The sequence below is a fragment of the Myotis nattereri genome (assembly GCF_964212035.1).
Source record: "Myotis nattereri genome assembly, chromosome: X".
Lineage (NCBI taxonomy): Eukaryota > Metazoa > Chordata > Mammalia > Chiroptera > Vespertilionidae > Myotis > Myotis nattereri.
The window spans coordinates 7,274,503-7,294,352 of NC_138078.1; the positions used below are offsets into that span (position 1 = coordinate 7,274,503).

At 38.9% G+C, this 19,850-nt stretch overlaps 2 protein-coding genes across 2 annotated transcripts in view; one reads left to right on the forward strand and one right to left on the reverse strand.

Annotated features, from left to right (window-relative positions):
• FANCB (FA complementation group B) overlaps positions 1 to 7,764 on the reverse strand; it is a 400,139-nt gene extending 392,375 nt beyond the window's left edge. The window contains exon 1 of the mRNA XM_081115081.1: positions 6,765 to 7,764. Within this exon, the coding sequence (XP_080971207.1) occupies positions 6,765 to 7,691 (927 nt within the window). The 5' untranslated portion in view covers positions 7,692 to 7,764. The remainder of the gene's footprint in view (positions 1 to 6,764) is intronic.
• A 7,874-nt stretch (positions 7,765 to 15,638) lies between these two features.
• The window catches only part of MOSPD2 (motile sperm domain containing 2), a 39,783-nt gene continuing 35,571 nt past the window's right edge, over positions 15,639 to 19,850 (forward strand). The window contains exons 1-2 of the mRNA XM_081115010.1: positions 15,639 to 15,690; positions 15,871 to 15,940. Of these exons, the coding sequence (XP_080971136.1) occupies positions 15,682 to 15,690; positions 15,871 to 15,940 (79 nt within the window). The 5' untranslated portion in view covers positions 15,639 to 15,681. The remainder of the gene's footprint in view (positions 15,691 to 15,870; positions 15,941 to 19,850) is intronic.

Consider the following 19,850-nt stretch of genomic DNA (forward strand, 5'->3'; position numbering starts at 1 on the left):
GTTGAGAACCACTGCTCTATAAGGCTAATTGCTAACGCAGTGATTTTTTCCTATGTGGGGAAGGAGCTTATTTGCAAACCCATGCCCTCTTTCTCCCTCCTCCCCATGAGTATCATGGAGTACAATAACTATATAAAATATTATATTATATATCATAACTATACATTAGTGATAAAAATGTGCTTATTATGCAAACACCATAAAGCTGTGCACTCATACATGCATGCACATATCTGTAAGCCAGAAGTCTAGAATAGTCATCCAAAATAAATATAGGCAAGCCACAAATGCTGGGCACATATATGATTTTAAATATCCCAAGACCCAATAAAAGTCTCTAGTAGCAGTGAAAAGAAAAAGGTAAAAATAACTTTATTATATTGTATTTAATCTAATATATCCAAAATACTGTAATTTCAATTCAATATAATCAATAAAAATTTAGATATTTGACTTTCATTTTTTTACTACGTCTCTGACATCTGGTGTATATTTGACATTTCTAGCATATTCTAATTCAGACTAGCCACATTTGAAATGTTGAATAACCACATGTGGCTAGTGGCTACATCAGAACACTTCTGCTACAGAACACTTCTAGAACCAGATATACTTCACAATGATCTCAATTTTGAAAAGCCTGTTGCAAATTCTTGCCAAAACTTGCAGAGGTAATTTCAATTCAAGAGAGGAAGCCTAAGAAGAGAAAAGCTACTCGTATTTCTCTAGAATCAGCTCTATGTTTCAAGTCCTGTCACTGGATACAACATTGTACCTGGGAGGACTGATATGAGAACACACTAAACTTGACTTTCATTAGTTATTCTAATTTATGCATGTTTGTAGTTAACCTATCTTTTTAAACTGCCTTAATTCCTTTATGGCATGAGGTACCAAAAGGATGGATGGATAGTCCCTAGCCAACCTAAAGGAAGACCATTCTGTTGTTTTCTCCCATTTGAGGAAAAAAACTGCTATCACAGACACGATTTTATTTTTCAATAATGTATTTGTTTTATTATTCAAAACCTATTAGACTACTACAATCAGTAAATTCCTCTCAGAACTCAATGTTAGAAAGTATTTTTCCCTGAACAGTGTATGTTCCCTTCAATTGTAAAACCTGCTATATTTACTTTTTTTGTCTTAACTGCTAAATTAAGTGTAATTGTTCACATGCAATTACTTCCCTCAACTATTTCCCCCTTTATTTGTAGATTCTTAGCACTTATTCCCACTTTTAAAGTAATCAAATATTTTACCCTAAGCTATATCCAAAACTCCAAAGTTACAAAGGCAATTTAGAAACAATTTTGCAGATATGAGGGCATTTGCAAATAGTTTAGAAGTACAGACTCCCTGCAGAGGTAGTATAAAGGATAGGGCCTCCAGTAACTTGTGGAAAGGATGGTGATCCATTGTAGAGAAAGAACCCTAGAACACAATTTACTGAGCTTCTCCTAGGTACCAAGCACTGTGCTAGACACTTAAAACAATGTCATTTAATTTAATGCTACCCTCTCAAGAGACAGGATGATGTCAATTTCATAAAGTCAGAAAACGGGTTCACAAAAATGAAATACTTTCCTTAAGGTAAGACTAGTAAATGGCTCAGTTGGGATTCAAACCTAGGTTAAGTGTGTTCTTTCCATGACCCTGACCCCAATAAGGATTATGGGCTTTACCAGATGATTTCCCCCCACCATTTCTTGGAAGGAAAAGAAGTATAAAAAGATAGAAAATGCTACCTTCCAAATAACCTTCAAGTAATAGTACAATGTGCTTTTAAAAGACTGCTTTCAAATTAAAACAGGATAGCTTTACTTCCAAGCTCATTCTATGAAGCCAGCATCACCCTAATACCAAAACCAGATAAAGACAACACAATGAAAGAGAATTACAGGACAATATCCCTCATGAACGTAGATGCCAAAATCCTCAACAAAATCCTAGCAAATGGGATTCAGCAGTACATCAGAAAGATCATACAACATGACCAAGTAGGATTTATCCCAGGGATGCAAGGATGGTACAATATCTGCAAATCAATAAACGTGATACATCACATAAACAAATTGAGAGAAAAAAACCACATAGTCATATCAATTGATGCAGAAAAAGCATTTGACAAAATCCAACACCCATTTTTTTAAATATATTTTATTGATTTTTTACAGAGAGGAAGGGAGAGAGAGATAGAGAGAGTTAGAAACATCGATGAGAGCGAAACATCGATCAGCTGCCTCCTGCACATCTCCCACTAGGGATGTGCCCGCAACCCAGGTACATGCCCTTGACCAGAATCGAACCTGGGACCTTTCAGTCCGCAGGCCGACGCTCTATCCACTGAGCCAAACCGGTATCGGCAACAACACCCATTTTTGATAAAAACACTCAGCAAGGCGGGAATAGAAGGATCATATCTCAACATAATAAAAGCCATATATGACAAACCCACAGCAAACATCATACTCAATGGGCAAAAACTAAAACCATTTCCCTTAGGAACAGGAACAAGACAGGGATGCCCACTCTCACCATTCCTGTTCGACATAGTACTGGAAGTATTAGCCATTGCGATTAGACAAGAAGAAGAAATAAAAGGCATCCAAATTGGAAAAGAAGAAGTTAAACTGTCCTTATTCGCAGATGACATGATATTGTACATAAAAAACCCTAAAGACTCCATCATAAAACTATTAGACTTAATAAATGAATTCAGCAATGTAGCAGGATACAAAATTAATGCCAAGAAATCTATGGCATTTCTATACACCAATAGTGAACTTGCAGAAAGAGAGACTAAAAAAGCAATCCCATTTACCATCGCACCAAAAAAATTAAGCTACCTAGGAATAAACTTAACTAAAGAGGTAAAAGACCTCTACTCAGAAAACTACAGAACATTGAAAAAAGAGATAGAGGAAGACATAAACAGATGGAAGAACATACCATGTTCATGGATTGGTAGAATCAACATCATTAAAATATCCATACTACCCAAAGCAATCTATAAATTCAAAGCACTACCCATTAAAATACCAACAGCATATTTCATAGACCTAGAAGGAACTCTCCAAAAATTCATCTGGAATAAAAAAAAGACCCCAAATAGCTGCAGCAATCCTGAGAAAGAAGAACAAAGTAGGTGGGATCTCAATTCCAGATATCAAGCTGTATTACAAAGCCACTGTTCTCAAAACTGCCTGCTACTGGCACAAGAACAGACATATAGATCAATGGAATAGAATAGAGAGCCCAGAAATCGACCCAAACCAATATGCTCAATTAATATTTGACAAAGGAGGCAAGAACATACAATGGAGTCAAGACAGTCTCTTCAATAAATGGTGTTGGAAAAATTGGACAGATACATGCAGAAAAATGAAACTAGATCACCAACTTACACCATACACAAAAACAAACTCAAAATGGATAAAGGACTTAAATGTAAGGTGGGAAACTATAAAAATACTAGAGGAATCCAAAGGCAACAAAATCTCAGACATATGCCGAAGCAATTTCTTCACCGATACAGCTCCTAGGGCATTGGAAACTAAAGAGAAAATAAACAAATGGGACTACATAAAAATAAAAAGCTTCTGCACAGCAAAAGAAACCATCAACAAAACAACAAGAAAGCCCACTGCATGGGAGAACATATTTGCCAATGTTACCACCGATAAGGGTTTAATCTCCAACATTTATAGGGAACTCATACAACTTAACAAAAGGAAGATAAACAATCCAATCAAAAAATGGGCAAAGGACCTAAATAGACACTTTTCAAAAGAGGACATTCAGAAAGCTAAGAGACATATGAAAACATGCTCAAAATCACTAATCATCTGAGAGATGCAAATCAAAACAACAATGAGGTATCATCTCACATCTGTCAGAATGGCTATCATCAACAAACGACAAGTGCTGGAGAGGATGTGGAGAAAAAGGAACACTTGTGCACTGCTGGTGGGAATGCAGACTGGTGCAGCCACTATGGAAGACAGTATGGAGTTTCCTCAAAAACTACAAATGGAACTCCCATTTAACCCTGTGATCCCACTTCTAGGAATATATCCCAGGAAACCAGAAACACCAATCAGAAAGAATATATGCACCCCTATGTTCATAGCAGCAAAATTCACCATAGCTAAGATCTGGAAACAGCCTAAGTGCCCATCTGCAGATGAATGGATTAGAAAACTGTGGTACATCTACACGATGGAATACTATGCTGCTATAAAAAAGAAGGAACTCTTACCATTTGCAACAGCATGGATGGAACTGGAAAGCATTATGCTAAGTGAAATAAGCCAGTCAATGAAGGAAAAATACCACATGATCTCACTCATTTCTGGATAATAAAGACCATGAACAAAAATAGATACAGAGGCAGAGCTGCCTCAAACAGATTGTCAAACTGCAGCGGGAAGGCCTGGGAGGGTTGGGGGGCAGGAGGTAGGGGGGTAAGAGATCAACTAAAGGACTTGTATGCATGCATATAAGCATAACCAATGGACATAAGACACTGGGGGCTAGGGGAGGCTAGGGGACTGTCTAGGGCGGGGGGATAAAACGGACACATATGTAATACCTTTTGTAATACTTTAAGCAATAAATTTAAAAAAACAACAACAACAACAAAAAAAAACAAATCAACAAATGACAAGTGCTGGAGAGGATGCGGATAAAGGGAACACTTGTGCACTGCTGGTGGGAATGCAGACTGGTGCAGACACTATGGAAGACAGTGTGGTGTTTCCTCAAAAAGTTAAAAATGGAACTCCCATTTGACCCTGTGATCCCACTTCTAGGAATATATCCCAAGAAACCAGAAACACCAATCAGAAAGGATATATGCACCCATAAGTTCATAGCAGCACAATTCACCATAGCTAAGATTTAGAAACAGCCTAAATGCCCATCAGCAGATGAATGTATTAGAAAACTGTGGTACATCTACACAATGGAATACTATGCTGCTGTAAAAAAGAAGGAATTCTTACCATTTGCAACAGCATGGATGGAACTGGAGAGCATTATGCTAAGTGAAATAAGCCAGTCACTGAAGGAAAAATACCACATGAGCTCACTCATTTATGGATAATAAAGACCATTATAAACTTATGAACAAAAATAGATAGAGAGGCAGAGCAGCATCGAATAGACTGTCAAACTACAGCGGGAAGGCCGGGAAAGGTTGGAGGGGGGGGAGGTAAGGGATCAACCGAAGGACGTGTATGCATTCATATAAGAATAACCAATGGTCAGAAGACACTGGGGGGTAGGGGAGGCCAGGGGAATGTCAAGGGGGAAAAAAGGAGACATATGTAATACTCTTTGTAATACTTTAAGCAATAAAACAAAATTTAAAAAAATAAAACAGGATAGCTTTCAAATTATTTTCCTTTTGAGGATGTAAGTCCTGTATATGTAACTGAGAATGAATATAGTTATATAATCCCTATTACCATAAAGGTAATTTACAAGGCAAAGTCTGATAAAACACAATTTCAACCTGACATTTGCACATACAGAAAGTAACAATTCACATAAAAAAATGCTTCTCAAACTTTCTAAAATATTTATCAATATTCCATGTCAAGGTGATAATGGAGTGATAGAAATTATAATTGAGCTTCTAATTAAATGGCTAGGGCACACAAAGAAAGGCACTATCTCCAACTTAAAAAGTTGTATATATAATGTACTAAAAAAATCACTTTTGAAAAAGACATTTCTGACAAGTAATGAGCACTTATCTTGAACTGTAAACACTCACATCACATACCTGAATGAGCTGATATATATCTAAAGCCAGCAGGACTCAGTGTTACCAAAAATCAGTGTCAGAGAAATATTGGTGCAGATACCCTGCTACAAACCTCCAAATTCCTATTCATTTTTGCATCTTTTTACCTGTTATTGAACACTCAATACCAGAGAATATTTTAAAGCAATTTCCTAACCTTACATTAAAAGATACAACTAACGTAAATGTGGATAAAATGTCAATGCTTGCTAAGAATAACTCCGAGTTTCAAAATATAACATCATAACATTGTCTAAGCAAGTTTTTAGAAAAAATAACACCACTTCCATCTCTGGAGAACAATTATTTGTTTCTTAAGGGACAATGACACATTTAAAGAAATTCCTCCAGATTTTAAGTTTAAATAGATAACCACAAGCTTCTAAAAAGTTAAACTTATTTGAGTTTTCTAAGAAAGCTTATGAAGTCAAACCACTTATAATTTTACTAAAGGCCCAATGCACGAAATTCGTGCAATGGGCTCGGACCCCGCCGCCATGGTGGCCGCCTCTGCCTAGGCTGCTGCCACCACCGCTGCGGCAGCCACCTTGGCCCTCACAGCCCCGGCTTTGTCCGGAAGTACATTTGGTCTAATTAGCATATTACACTTTTGTTATTATAGATTCTAAGTAAAAATACACATCCAATTATCACATTATAAAAATTAGCAATCGTCACTTTAAAGGACAAATAAATAGTAATAATTATAGTTATATATTTATATATTTCCAAATAACTCAAAGGTTTTATGACTCAAAATGGCAAAGCAAAACCTTTATCAGGTAGTATTCTGATAATTCTAAGAAAAAAAGAGCATATATGATCTTCTTTTAATTGCAGCACTGAAAATTGGTTTGGATAATAAGACTCCAGGATGGACTCTATGAAGTGTAGGAATGCTACTAGATCTAAGACTACACGGAGTGAATAATTATGAGAATAAGTACTGTACCTGAAAGTTCTTTTCCCAAACACCACAAGCACTGGACCTGAAGGACACAACGAGAAGACGGTCTTCGCCTGAATCCATAAGTTGTATTGCACAAGGATCTTCAAATGGAAGCTGGCACACACTTTTAGGAGTCCCATTCTGGAATGAAATCAGCTGATTCCTCCGAGTAAGGGCAATCAAAGACATTCTTAGCTTGTTGTTGACAAACTCAGTTGCACAGACATGCACACAAGTTATCACACTGCTATAAGCAGGAGGGATAATATACGTATCACTTATTACTTCTTCACTTTCAAGAAAGCATACACAAAATCTGGTGTTCCAAACTGCATAATCTGATTTTGAAGGCTCTGAGGTGCTTTCCTCCTCAGATAAATAATATTTCTTTTGTCCTAATAAAACCATACCTAGATTTTCAATCTCTCCTGCCCACTCAATAGAGGAAAAGTTAATGGACACAGTAATAATTTCGCTAGTCTGGGGAGAGAGATAGAAGAATGTTTTAACATGTTTCCATATAATTAAAGGCCCGTTAAAGACCCTTAGGCCATCCTTCAACTCATGGGCTAGTTTAAAACTCAAACGTTTTTCAAATTTATTGGTACTGTGAAGAAATAGTAGAACATATTTGAAAACATTATTCTTTTCATTGCATTGTATCATAATATAAGGGAGGTTCATTCCAGTTCTGAAATCTGACACACAGTTGCAACACAAGATTTTTAAATCAGAGTCTTCTTCCTTTATGCTAAAGGATCCAGTGGACTTCTGAACAAATGCACTTGTTTCTCTGTCAAATACCATTCTTCTGACATGTAATATGGGTATTTCTGCAGGCCCTTTATCTGCAAAATTTCCTTTAGACAATTGAAAAACAAGGACTTCACCATTATAACACAAGACTCTTTCTTGTTCATTAGATGACATTGCTTGTTTGCTCCTGATTCCACAACATCAAGTCTTTGTGTTGGTCCAGTTTTGGAATACAAATTGATTCCATTCAATGCTTTTTAACCTAAAAATGAAATGAGAAAATCTGCCATCAAGTAGGCAGAGTTGAAGAGAATACACATTTTTGTTCGGGAACTATTACCTTTGTTAGACTATTATAAATTTTATTAAGTCAACATTTTTAAGCATTTTATGCTATCTTAATGTCACACATCAAAAAACATATCCTAAGTATTATTTTTGTAGAGCCCTTAAAAAACACAGTTTGCAAAGAATGCAAGCAACCGCATCACAAACAATAATGGGATGTGTTAACAGCAACTATTAAAAGCTGTAGGGCTCTACTGAAGTGACTGCAGACATTCTTCTGGCTCAGGAAATTTTGAGATCATAAATGTCTGTGGCTTTAAGCTGCTAAATCTGTCTGTTGCAGCAACACACAAATACATTCCACTATGGCTTTTTTTTTTAATTAAATTGATACTATTTGTCAGAACTTCATGAAATCTGTGACGTGAAGTAACTGGAGATAATGTATCATAATACAAACTAGCAGATGTCAATGGCTTATTGGTGTGTTGTTAGGCAATTATTGTCAAAGATATGCAGTGGTTCTCAACCTTCCTAATGCCTTGACCCTTTAATACAGTTCCTCATGTTGTAGGACCCCCAATCATAAAATTATTTCCGTTGCTACTTCATAACTGTAATGTTGCTACTGTTATGAATCGTAATGTAAATATCTGATATGCAGGATGTATTTAGGCGACCTCTGTGAAAGGGTCATTTGACCCCCAAAGGGGTCGCGACCCACAGGTTAAGAACCGCGGATATAGGGCAAACAAAGTAGTTTCAGCTTCCGTAGTAAAGATAGGTAGGTAAATCAAAAGGTGTGGCTTTTAGATATGAAACTACCTTTTACTTTAAAGGAAATAAACATGTTAGTTACATTCCACCAAAATGTATGAATAGTAATTCCTGTATTTCAAATTTTCCAGACATGTCAGGACTCTTAGAAGATAGCCAAAAAGGGAAAAGTATAAGATGAGATATTCAAAGATAAAGATCTAAGAGCACATTGTCTTTTACTACCTACTAGAAAAGTTTTTTAAAAATAAAATTACCACTTATTCCACAGGTTTAAAGGTTTATTTTATGAACATGTGCTAAGAGTTTTTACTCTTAAAACAAATGTTGACTTAGCAAAAACATAAAAAATACAAACATGTATGTGAATTTAATAAGCTTTGAAATTACCAAAAGATTGAGCAAAAAATTAATATTCATAAATACATTAATATTAGTAGCTAAAATAACCAAAAGTAACTTCTGTATAGAAAAATATTTCATTTTAATATTAAATGCCACAGGTAATATTCAACCAACACAGTGCTCTGACTCACTAATATCCAAGTGTGATAGTAAGGAGAATCTGACAGTTAAAAGGTCAGTAGTAGACTCTCGCCCTTTACTGAACTTTAGAGTATGTATTATCACGCCCTGACAAAGTTATGACTTAGGAAAATCAGGCCCCTTATAGTGTACTAGAGGCCCAATGCACGAAGATTCGTGCAAGAATAGGAAGCCTTCCTTCCCCTGGCTGCCAGCACTGGCTTCCCTCCAGCACCAGGGATCTGGGCCTTCGCTCTGGCCGCCACCTTCAGCCTTCGCTCTGGGCTGGAGCAGCCTTCCACCTGCCCCAGCTGGCTCCATGGCTGCCGCCCAGAGGCCGGCCGTTGGCAGCTGGCTGGGGCTTGCAGGAGGCTTGGCTTCCTTTGTCACTGGGGCGATGAAGGAAGCCAAGCATCCCGCCCACTCCGGCTGGCTCCATGGCTCCGGCCAGCGCAGCCATCTTTGTGGCTATGGGCACCGCCATCTTTGTTGTGGAGTGACACTTAATTTGCATATTACATTTTTATTAGTATATATTCTTTTAATGCAATATATCACCATGTTCTTTAACTTAGAAACATCCCTCTTCAAACTACCTGTTCCAAATGCCATTAGGAGAGTTCAGGGTTTCATCTTCTCACTTAGGCTGTGGTTAAAGCTCCTAATTGGTCTTCCTTAGTCTACTCTCTCCCCCTCCAATAGATCAATTTATTTATGCTATCTCAATTATTGTTCTGAAACATAAACTTTATCTGATAACTGCCTCCTAATTTAAAAACCTTGTATGCACACCCCAGCCCTTTTCAATAGATTCATGATCCTTGAATTACTACCTGGAAAGATAGATGTTAACATATTGAGTATATGAATGACATAGAGATAAAATGTTACAAACCACTGTTATAAAATTCAGCATGATATTCAAAAAGCCTTGCTATAATCCTAACCCAACATTTTTTCAGCATGAGCTCTAAGCAAAAGCAAATTTACTCTCATGGGCTTAGTCTCAAACAGATTTAAAAACACAAATGACTATTATATAAAAGGTCATTATTTTTTATTTTTAAATACTATTGCAAAAACATGCATATTTTCAATGTTATTTAAATGGGCCACCTTAGAGTTAAAAATTAGAAGCTACTAATATGTCATGAATTTTTTAAGACAAATTTTTCCTCAAACGTTCTGTAATCTCAAGGCCTGATAAATGCACATATATGTGTATATCTTTAATTTTATACTAATGCAATATTTTTTAAGAGTAAAAGTTCTTAGCATATGTTCATAAAATAAACCTTTAAATCTATGGAGTAAATGGCAATTTTATTTTTATTTTTTTAGATAGAAATAATCCGGAAACAAGTGAAACTCAGGTTCAATTTGGAGGTTCCTAAACCAATATAAACAAGCCCTGAATAATCAAACCGTGATTATCATATTTCAGCCTATTCATCATTTGTACCCTTAAAACAATGGCTACAGAAAAAAACAGGTAACTCAAACCAATTAAATTTTACCTCCTACTCCAACTATGGGGGGCAGGAGATCTGGAAACAAATTATTTACAAAACTAGAGGCCCAGTGCAATTTGTGCACTGGGAGTGGGGAGTCCCTCAGTCCGGCCTGCGTCCTCTCGCAGTCTGGGACTTCTCGCTGCTTACCGCCCGCCTGCTTGCTGCTCCTTACCACTTAGTTCACTGCTCCTTAGTGCTGCTGCGGAGATGGGAGAGGCTCCCGCCACCACCGCTGCGCTCACCAGCTTCTGGCTGAGCAGTGCTCCCTCTATGGGAGCGCACTGACCACCAGGGGGAAGCTCCTGCATTAAGCATCTGTCCCCTGGTGTTCAGTGTGCATCATAGCGACCAGTCATTCCACTGTTCGGTCGATTTGCATAGTAGGGTTTTATTATATAGGATAGTATGCAATTAGTATGAGCTTTTCCTGTCCCATATTACTTTACACCAAAGTTGACCGTACAGCAAATTGTCAACTGAATGGACTTCAGATTTAACAGACAAAATTTCTGGTCTGTATGTCATATGTGAAAATTAACACCCTGTTAATTTTAAAATCCTTTTTGTTCTTTTAAAAATTTCTTTAAAGAGGAAGAAAGGGGGAGAGAGAGAGAAGGAGAAAGAGAAACATAGATGTGAGAGAGATACATAGATTGGGTTGCCTACGTATGTTTCCTGACCAAGAATTAACCCACAACCTTTGTGTATGGGATGTTGCTTCAACCAAATGAGCTATACCAGCCAGGGCTTAAAATGCTTTTCACCAAGATTTGCTTATAATTAAACTAACAGGTTATTTTTTTCTGATTAATTCACTTATTTTTAACAAATTTTAGCAAATAAACCGTATGTTGAAAAAAACACTAGTAATTTCACAGACATAAGTAAATATTACCTATCTACAACTATAGTCTACATATTTAAATCCAAGAGTCACCCTGGTAAACAATGTTTGGGGAATGATTAGCACGTGATCACACTGCATTTAGAGTGGTAACTGTTTCTGTTGTCACATGGCGTGACTTTCTGGAGCAGTTTAAATACATGCTGGCTGATATTCTGAATTAGTCCCTTATATTGAGGTTTTACTGTATATATCTATCTATATATATATATATATAATCCTTGCCCTGACTGGTTTGGCTCAGTGGATAGAGCGTCAGCCTGCGGACTGAAGGGTCCCAGGTTCGATTTCAGACAAGGGCATATACCTTGGTTGCGGGCACATCCCCAGTAGGGGGTGTGCAGAAGGCAGCTGATCAATGTTTCTCTCTCATTGATGTTTCTAACTCTCTGTCCCTCTCCCTTCCTCTCTGTAAAATATCAATAAAATATATTTTTTAAAAATAAAAAATAAATAAAAGCCTAAGCAACCAGCTGACCAACTGACCAGCCAGTAGCATGACGCGCACTGACCACCAGGGGGCAGACGCTCAACGCAGGAGCTGCCGAGCTGTGGTCACTGGGGCAGGTTCTCGGGTGATACACCTGGAACCAGAGAAGAGGGAGCCTGATTCCAGAGTACATAACCCAAGAACCGCCCTCTCACAATCCGGGACCCCTCAGGGGATGTCAGAGAGTCAGTTTCAGCCCTATCCCCACAGGCCAGGCAGAGGGACCCCACCAGTGCACAAATCCATGCACTAGCCTCTAGTTTTATACATAAAATGTGTGAGTATACTAGAAAAACAATACATAACAGCAGAAATATAATAGGTTGGCAATAAATTATCCTCATCCATTTTTTTTCCACCAGTCTCCCAAACAAATACACAATGTTGCCTTTAAAAGCTACAAAATTCATTTGGACACTTTGTATTTCAGAACTCTTTTAGTTACTACTAGTCTGGTAGTATGATCTGTAGATGAAATTTAAAAATGTCTCTAAGAAGCCACACCAATTTCCACCAATATAAAGTATCTTTGGGGGGGGGGGGAAGGTAGCATTAAGAAAGCTAAGTGCTAAGTAAAATTTTAAACTAATCATAGTAAACATAATCTTATGAGCATAATACTGATAGATGTCATTTTTTCAACATATAGACATTATTACCTAAGTAAATTAACTTGGCTACAGAACTAGTGTTAAAAATTTTTTCTACCTATATGACTAGAAGTCATTTGTTGAGGCCTCCCCAGAATTAATCTCCCTTTTCCCTTTCTCAACAATATTTAGTTGATCTTAAATACAGGTGAATATGGGAAATGGTGATCCAATAACAGAGTTAGGAAAGATTAAGTTAAAGAGGTTTTCTATGTCATACTAAGGACTTCTAACTTTCTCTATGCAATGATAAACCACCAAGAGATTTAAAAAATAGAAATCCCAGTATTATATTTCTGAATTATAAAGATTTGGGTGACAGTTTGAAGACGGGTGAGGTCAGACTGAAGGCAGAGCCATTAATTAGGAAATAATGATGAGTACTTAATTAAAGGGAAAGGCGACTTTGGAAGGCAATATGGCAATAAATGGAAATGCATACTGGTATATCCAGTAATTTCATTTCTAAATGTGACCCAAGAGAAGTAATCCCACATAATTCACAAAGATATTACTCTAGAATGTTCACTGTGTTGTTATGTGTAACATAAAAAGTAGTAAAACCTTCAATGACCACCAATAATGAAATGTATAAATACAGATGGAATATCACAACATAGTTAAAAGAAATAAGTTAGATCTATGTGTATCACCATGGCTAGATTTCAAAAATAAAATGAGAAAAAAATACATTGCAAAAGAATGTATATGGCAGTACATTATTTATCTAAATCAAAACACAAAATAGCATTATATATTTTCTGTTACCTTACAATGCCTATATTCTGAATGCTTTTTCTGTACCAGGTACTGTTGGACTTTGGAGTCAATCATTTATTCCTTACACCATCCTTATGCCACAGGCACTATTATTTCATTCTACAGATGGGGAAACTGAGGCAGGAAGTTTCAGGATCTTCTTCAAGGTCTACAAAAAGGAAGTGCAAGAGTCAGGATTCAAATCCAGGCAGCCTGGCACAAAAAAAATTTTTTAAAAAGTTGTACAGATTCATACCACATTCTGAATGACTTTATTCTAGAGAAAGGGATAGATTTCAGGGGGGAATGGAGCCAGAGGAAGACCTTAGCTACACAGACATACGTCAGAGATATTATGGGTTCAGTTCCAGGTCATGGTAATAAAGCCAGTATCACAATAAAGCAAGTCATAACCTTTTTGCTGGTGGAGGGTCTTGCTTTCAATTTGTAAAAACACCCGTAAAGCACAACATAGCAAAGTGCAATAAAACGAGGTGTGCCTGCCCTAGCTGGTTTGGCTCAGTGGATGGAGCATTGGCCTGGGGACTGAAGGGCCCTGGGTTGAGTCTGGTCAATGGCACATGCCCAGGTTGTGGGCTTGATCCCCAGTAGGAGGTGTGCAGGAAGCAGCCCATCAACGATTCTCTCATTGATGTTTCGACCTCTCTCTCTTCCTCTCTGAAATCAATAAAAATGTATTTTAAAAAAACAAACACAAGGTGTGCTTGTATCTAAAATATTAAGAAATACCCAAATAATCTTTAAGCAATTTATTCATTTTTTCCTCTAAAAAATGTAAACAAAAAAGTCTGGGTGAAAGATGCTAAAGTGTCAATCACGTTTGACTATGGATGGTGGAAACATGGGGACTGTTCTTCTTACAAAGTTTGCAGTTTTCAGCACCTTTAATTTTTTTTTAAAAAGGCAATATCATAGAATGTGAAAATTTCCTTTCAATTTTTTAACCAACAGCCATAAAACCTGTCCCAGTAACTTATGAGTCAATCTTTCTCAACTTTGGCACTTACTGATAATTTGCACTGGATAACTTGTGGGGCTTGTCCTGTGCATTGCAGATTTAACAGTACCCTTGGCTTCCACCCACCAGATGCCAGTAGCAGGTCCTCTCCCAGTTGTGACAACAAAAAATGCCTCCAGTCAGGCAGGGGTGGTTGAGCATCCACCTAGGAAGCAGGAGGTCAGGGTTCCATTCTGTCAGGGCACATGCCTGGGTTGCAGGCTCGATCCCCAGTGTGGGGTGTGCAGAAGGCAGCTGATCAGTGATTTTCTCTCTCCCTCTCCCTTCCTCTCTGAAATCAATAAAAATATTCTTAAAAAGCAACGCCTCCAGACATTTCCAATTGCCCCCCTTGCTTTGAGAACAATCATCTCAATAAAGTATACAATTTACATCTCTTAACTTTATGCAACTTTGTTTCAAAGATTTCAATGATACATTCGTTAAGTGCCAAGTCAGAAAGTTGTTACAGAGGTGGAGAAACTTCCAAGTGAAATATCCCCAAATATAACCAGCACTTAAAATCTCGTTATCATTCCATAGGATGATGTCCATCCAAGGGATGATGGACACAGGCCCAGGGATGCCCGCTTTCTCCCTGCTCTCCCGCAACGATGACAAGGAAGCACCCCCGGCCCCGCCGCCCCCTCCAGGAAGGTCGGGTAAGGAAACACTCGCTGGCCCTACCTCCGTGCCCGGGACCCTGCATCCTACAGCCCCCGCGTTCCTGAAGTTCCACGCGCGCACACAGTTCCGAAGGCTCCAAACCTCCCGCCGGCGCGCGGCATCTTGGGAGGGCTGCACTGGAGGCGGCTCTGAGGGGGTGGAGCCAGCCGAGCCGAGGGAGGCGGAGGAGGCGGGGCCTCCCAGGAACATGGGGAAAGTGAATAGCAGGCGGAGCTTGCTCGGGCGGAGTTCGTGGGGAGGGAGGGGTGGGAGGAGCGCCTCCCGTCCGAGGCTGGCGGGGGTGGGTCCGCAGTGCAGGGACACAGGGGGCGGGGCGCGACCAAGAAGCGAATGAGAGGCCAGGTTTCGGGAAAGGTCCCGCCTCCAGACTCGGGCGGCCGTATGGGATAGGGCAGCGCAGCTACACCTCCGCCCGCCTTCCGGTGTCACGCGACCGCCTCCACCTCCCACCCTTCCCTCTCTACCTCCAGGCCGGCCCGCGGGTGAGGAGCTATTGGGACGGCAGAGGTGGAAGTGAGGACGGTGACTGCCATCACGTCTACGCCCGCGACCATGGCCGAGGTGAGAAGCCGAGCGCAACCGCAGCGCTGCCTGCCCCCTCCTGGGACCCGGAATCCTCCTCTGAGCTCGGGGTGAAGGCGGGGGGTTGGGGGGGGACGCTCCCAGGTGCAGATGGGCTGAGCCGAGGGGAAGCAGGCTGGTGTGCTTGCTAAGCGTCTCTTGCTCTTGTCTCCCTTCCAGTGTCACGCCCAGAATAAAGCCAAGCTCATCTCTGAGACCCGACGAAGGTTCGAAGCCGAGTATGTGACAGGTGGGTACCGCGTTCTCGGTGTCGAGGCAGGTGTGCAGTGAGCATCCCCAGCTTTGCGGCTGGTGTGTTTGCGGGTGTCCCAGTGGGAAGTGTTAGGGACCATTTCGACCCTCACGGGGACGGTGCCCTGCAAGTTTCCAAGGTTTTCCTTTCCGTAACATGGCATGCACGCTGCTCCAATTGGGCAGCTGATGCGTCCATTGCTTGCTAAAGGGTTAATGCAAGTTGGAAATCAGTGTATCTAGCATCACAAGTTTATGGAACTTGCAGGACACTTTCCACGTTCACGGCACTGGTGACACTGCCCAGTCCCTGGTTCCTCTGCTGACATTTCACCAGCAGCAATCGCGAAAATGAACCTGGAAACTGCCATAATCCTATTCACATGTACTTAAGTGGGGATCCAGATTCCTTGGATATTTTGCTTAATTCCACGTCATACAACTAACCCAGCATGCTACCAACTGCGTAGGCTCTCCAGTGCTAGAACAAGTTCTCATCTTTTTATCTCACACTGTACCTAGCAAAGTACCCGAGAGTCCAGAATTGATTTATTGCTTAAACATTCTGTGCCCATATGTCACAGATACTTGAGTTGTCCAGTTAAAACCGATGATTTAATCCTTGTAACTTTAAAAGCATGCAGGATAATTTGCTATAAACATGATATAAATATTCTAATTCTAATCCTGCCACTTGATAGTTTACTTGTCTTTTATGAGCACACTGAATAGCTAATTGTCTTTTCTGTTTCCGTTGCGGTAAAATGGAAATAATCGGGTTAGGAGTATTAAGTAAAAAACATATATCAAACTGTCTAGCGTGGGGTTAGCATATAGTAGTCTGTCAATGAATATTTTGCCTCTATATTTATTTTGGTTACTGTGAAAGGAGCTAAGCTTCCACATCTTGACTTTAGTGCTAAAAGATGTTCCCTGAAACTTTAGACTGCACTATATTATGTCAGTTGATAACCTAGAACGAAAAAGGAAATCTGTTCCAAAAAAAAACCTGGTCAGTAAATATTTTAATCCCTTCCCATCCTAAACTTTGCACCAGAGAGTTGCAAAAGCACCTGATTCACCTTGAGTCCAGAGATCTCATTTCCAATCACATAGCTGGTTCCATTAAAGAAATAATTCTAAAATTTCTTTCTACAGAAATGAGACTTTTATGGCTACGTGGTTTATAATATTTTAAGAAATAACTTAAAACCTGACCTAGTGTCTACCAGTAGTCGTTCACTTGCCCCCGATGTACTCATAGGAATGTAGCAATAGATAAGATCTCAAAGGTCATCTTGCTCCAACCTTCTTATTTGTAAAATGAAGAAAGTAAAGTTAGAGAGATTATGTGATTTGCTCAAAATCTCTAGTGTTAGTGGCTAGGCCAGGGCAGGTGCTCAGATCTTTGAATTTCACTATAGTAATCTTTTGGTAACACCATCCTGTCGAATTATTCATGTCACTCCCCAGCTTGAAACCCTTCAGTACCTTCCTACTTTGTTTAGAATAAAAATTCCAATTCTTAATGGTGGCCTCAATGCAAGGCCAGGCATGCCCTAGTTCTTACCCACCCCTTCATCGTCCTCTGTTCCTACTCTCCTTGCTTTCTCCAAGGCCCACAGTAGGAAATGTATTATATATTGCAATCCAGTACATGTGCACACACAAAACTGAAGCAAAAATTTGTTAAAGAATACTTATTCTGAAAACCTATAACTCCCTTGAGACAGTGACCCACAAAATTGTTATCACAACTTACAAACATACCCCACAGTTTGAAAAACATGACCAGCCACACTGCCTCTTTTATGTTCTTCAAACAAACTGAGTCTGTTTCTATCTGGAAACCTTTCCACTTCTCTATGCCTGGAAGGCTCTTGCCTAGGTAGTGTGCATGGCTAGGTCTTTTTTTTTCTTTTCCATCTTGGTTTAAATGTATCTGAGAGGCCTGTGGTAATTATTAAATAGCCTCCCTGTCTTGTTTATTTTGTGTCCTTTGCAGGTCTTACCATAACCTGTAATTATCTCATTCATTTGTTTACTTGCTTATTGTGCAGTCCCTCCTGTAGAATGTATATAGGTCTGGGGCAACCTGTTGGCATTGAGGGCAAGGTCATACTAACCTTTGTATACCTAGCACAGTTCTCAATACATATTGAATGAATGCATATAGAGCAATGCTTAAATATATACATAGATAGTCCAAGTCAGTGTTAAGAGCTGTCCTAACCGGCTTCCCTCCCGGACCAAAATCTGGCAAAGAGCAGCCCTCACAATATGTCTGATGAAGACAGTGTTATTTCTAAGTAAAGCCCTATGTGCTATTAAATATAGGGAGGGTTTGTCCTTAAATATACACACTTAGGTATGTGTGAACTCATGGGTGGGTTATCTGCACAGACTTTGTAAATATTAATTTAATTAATTTAAAGATTTTCATGGAAAAGAAAATAACCTTTGAAGACTTTCTCCCCTTAAAGTTTCAGGAGTTTAGAACATCCACTTTTTTCTGTTTTATTTCACCCTTCCTGTTGTCATTTCAGAAGAGGCTTAAGGCAGATTTAAGCAACACCATGTTTTTTCTAAAGGAAAATATTATCTGCAAGTATATCATTTTAAGCACTGGCTATACTCCAGAAACACTTTGGAGGTAGATTTTTGGGATCTCAAATTGCATGTTTGTTTCCATAGAAATAAAGTTACCAATTATGGATAGATTAGTAGCTGACAAAAGAATGAAATAGAAATCCATTATTTTTTATTCATTAATAACCCATTTTTTCTCATTGTTTCTGGGAGAAATTCCATGCTGAGTTTCAAATGAGCAACATTTCCTGTTCTCTCTTCCTTCTTCTTGTGGCCAAAGCAAAAGACTAATCCATTGTGACAATAATTTATTCAGTTTCTCAAATACTCAATATGTGTTTAATGCTGCGAAACAGTGTATCAGTATTAGAGAAAGAGCTGAAGAAGGATAGAGCCCCTTCTCGAACTCCTAGAATCTAGTAGGAGCATTAAAACAGAACTGTTAAAGTTAAGACAACTTGTAGAAAGAGTGCTATAGTCATTTCTGTAGAAGTCAAATAAGGAAAAATCGCATCTGGTTAGGGTGGCTAAGCTAGCAAAATTAGGAAATATTTCACAGAAAAAAAGTGTTTCTCATGGACTTTGGAAGATGGTGGCACTTGACCAGGTGGAGAATGCGATCCAGGCAGATAGTGTGGGCTAAGTTGCTGAAGTGAGAAGGTATGAGGGCATGTTCAGGAAGCCAGAGGAAATCCATTTTGAGGAGCCTGGAGGGTAAGCTAAGGACAATAGTGTAGAGAGCCTTGGGCACCTAAGTGATGCCTTTGTGCTTGGTGAGTTTGGAGAGCTATTGACTGTTTTGTGAGCTTTGTTATTTTAGGTTTGTTTTATGACTTTACAAGTATAAGAATTCATTAAAACGAATTTTGATACCCCAAACAACTGAGGAATCCCCCATAAGCTCATCATACAGAGATAGCTCTAAGGGTAGATGCATTCTTTCCTGTCTGTTTTTCTATACATAGAAAAAAATAGCTAAAAACCCGTTCTGTGTGTAATTTTGTGTTGCATTTCTTACTGACATGATTTTCTTTCCCCAGATATATAAAGTTAGCAACATTTTATATTACTATCAATATTCAGTTCTATAAATTAAAGATAATAGTCTTATTCTTTAACTTAATACTCGCTTTTTGGACATTTCTTCTTAATACAATTTTTGTGTGCAGTAGTTCAGATTATTTCCTTAAAACTCTTGTCTAAAAGTAGAATTCTGATTATAATAGTGTATTTTTAAGATACTTCATTTTATGTGTGCTAAACTTTATTCATTGTAAGTTGCACCAAGATTCATTCCCAACAGCCTGTAAAAAACTTGG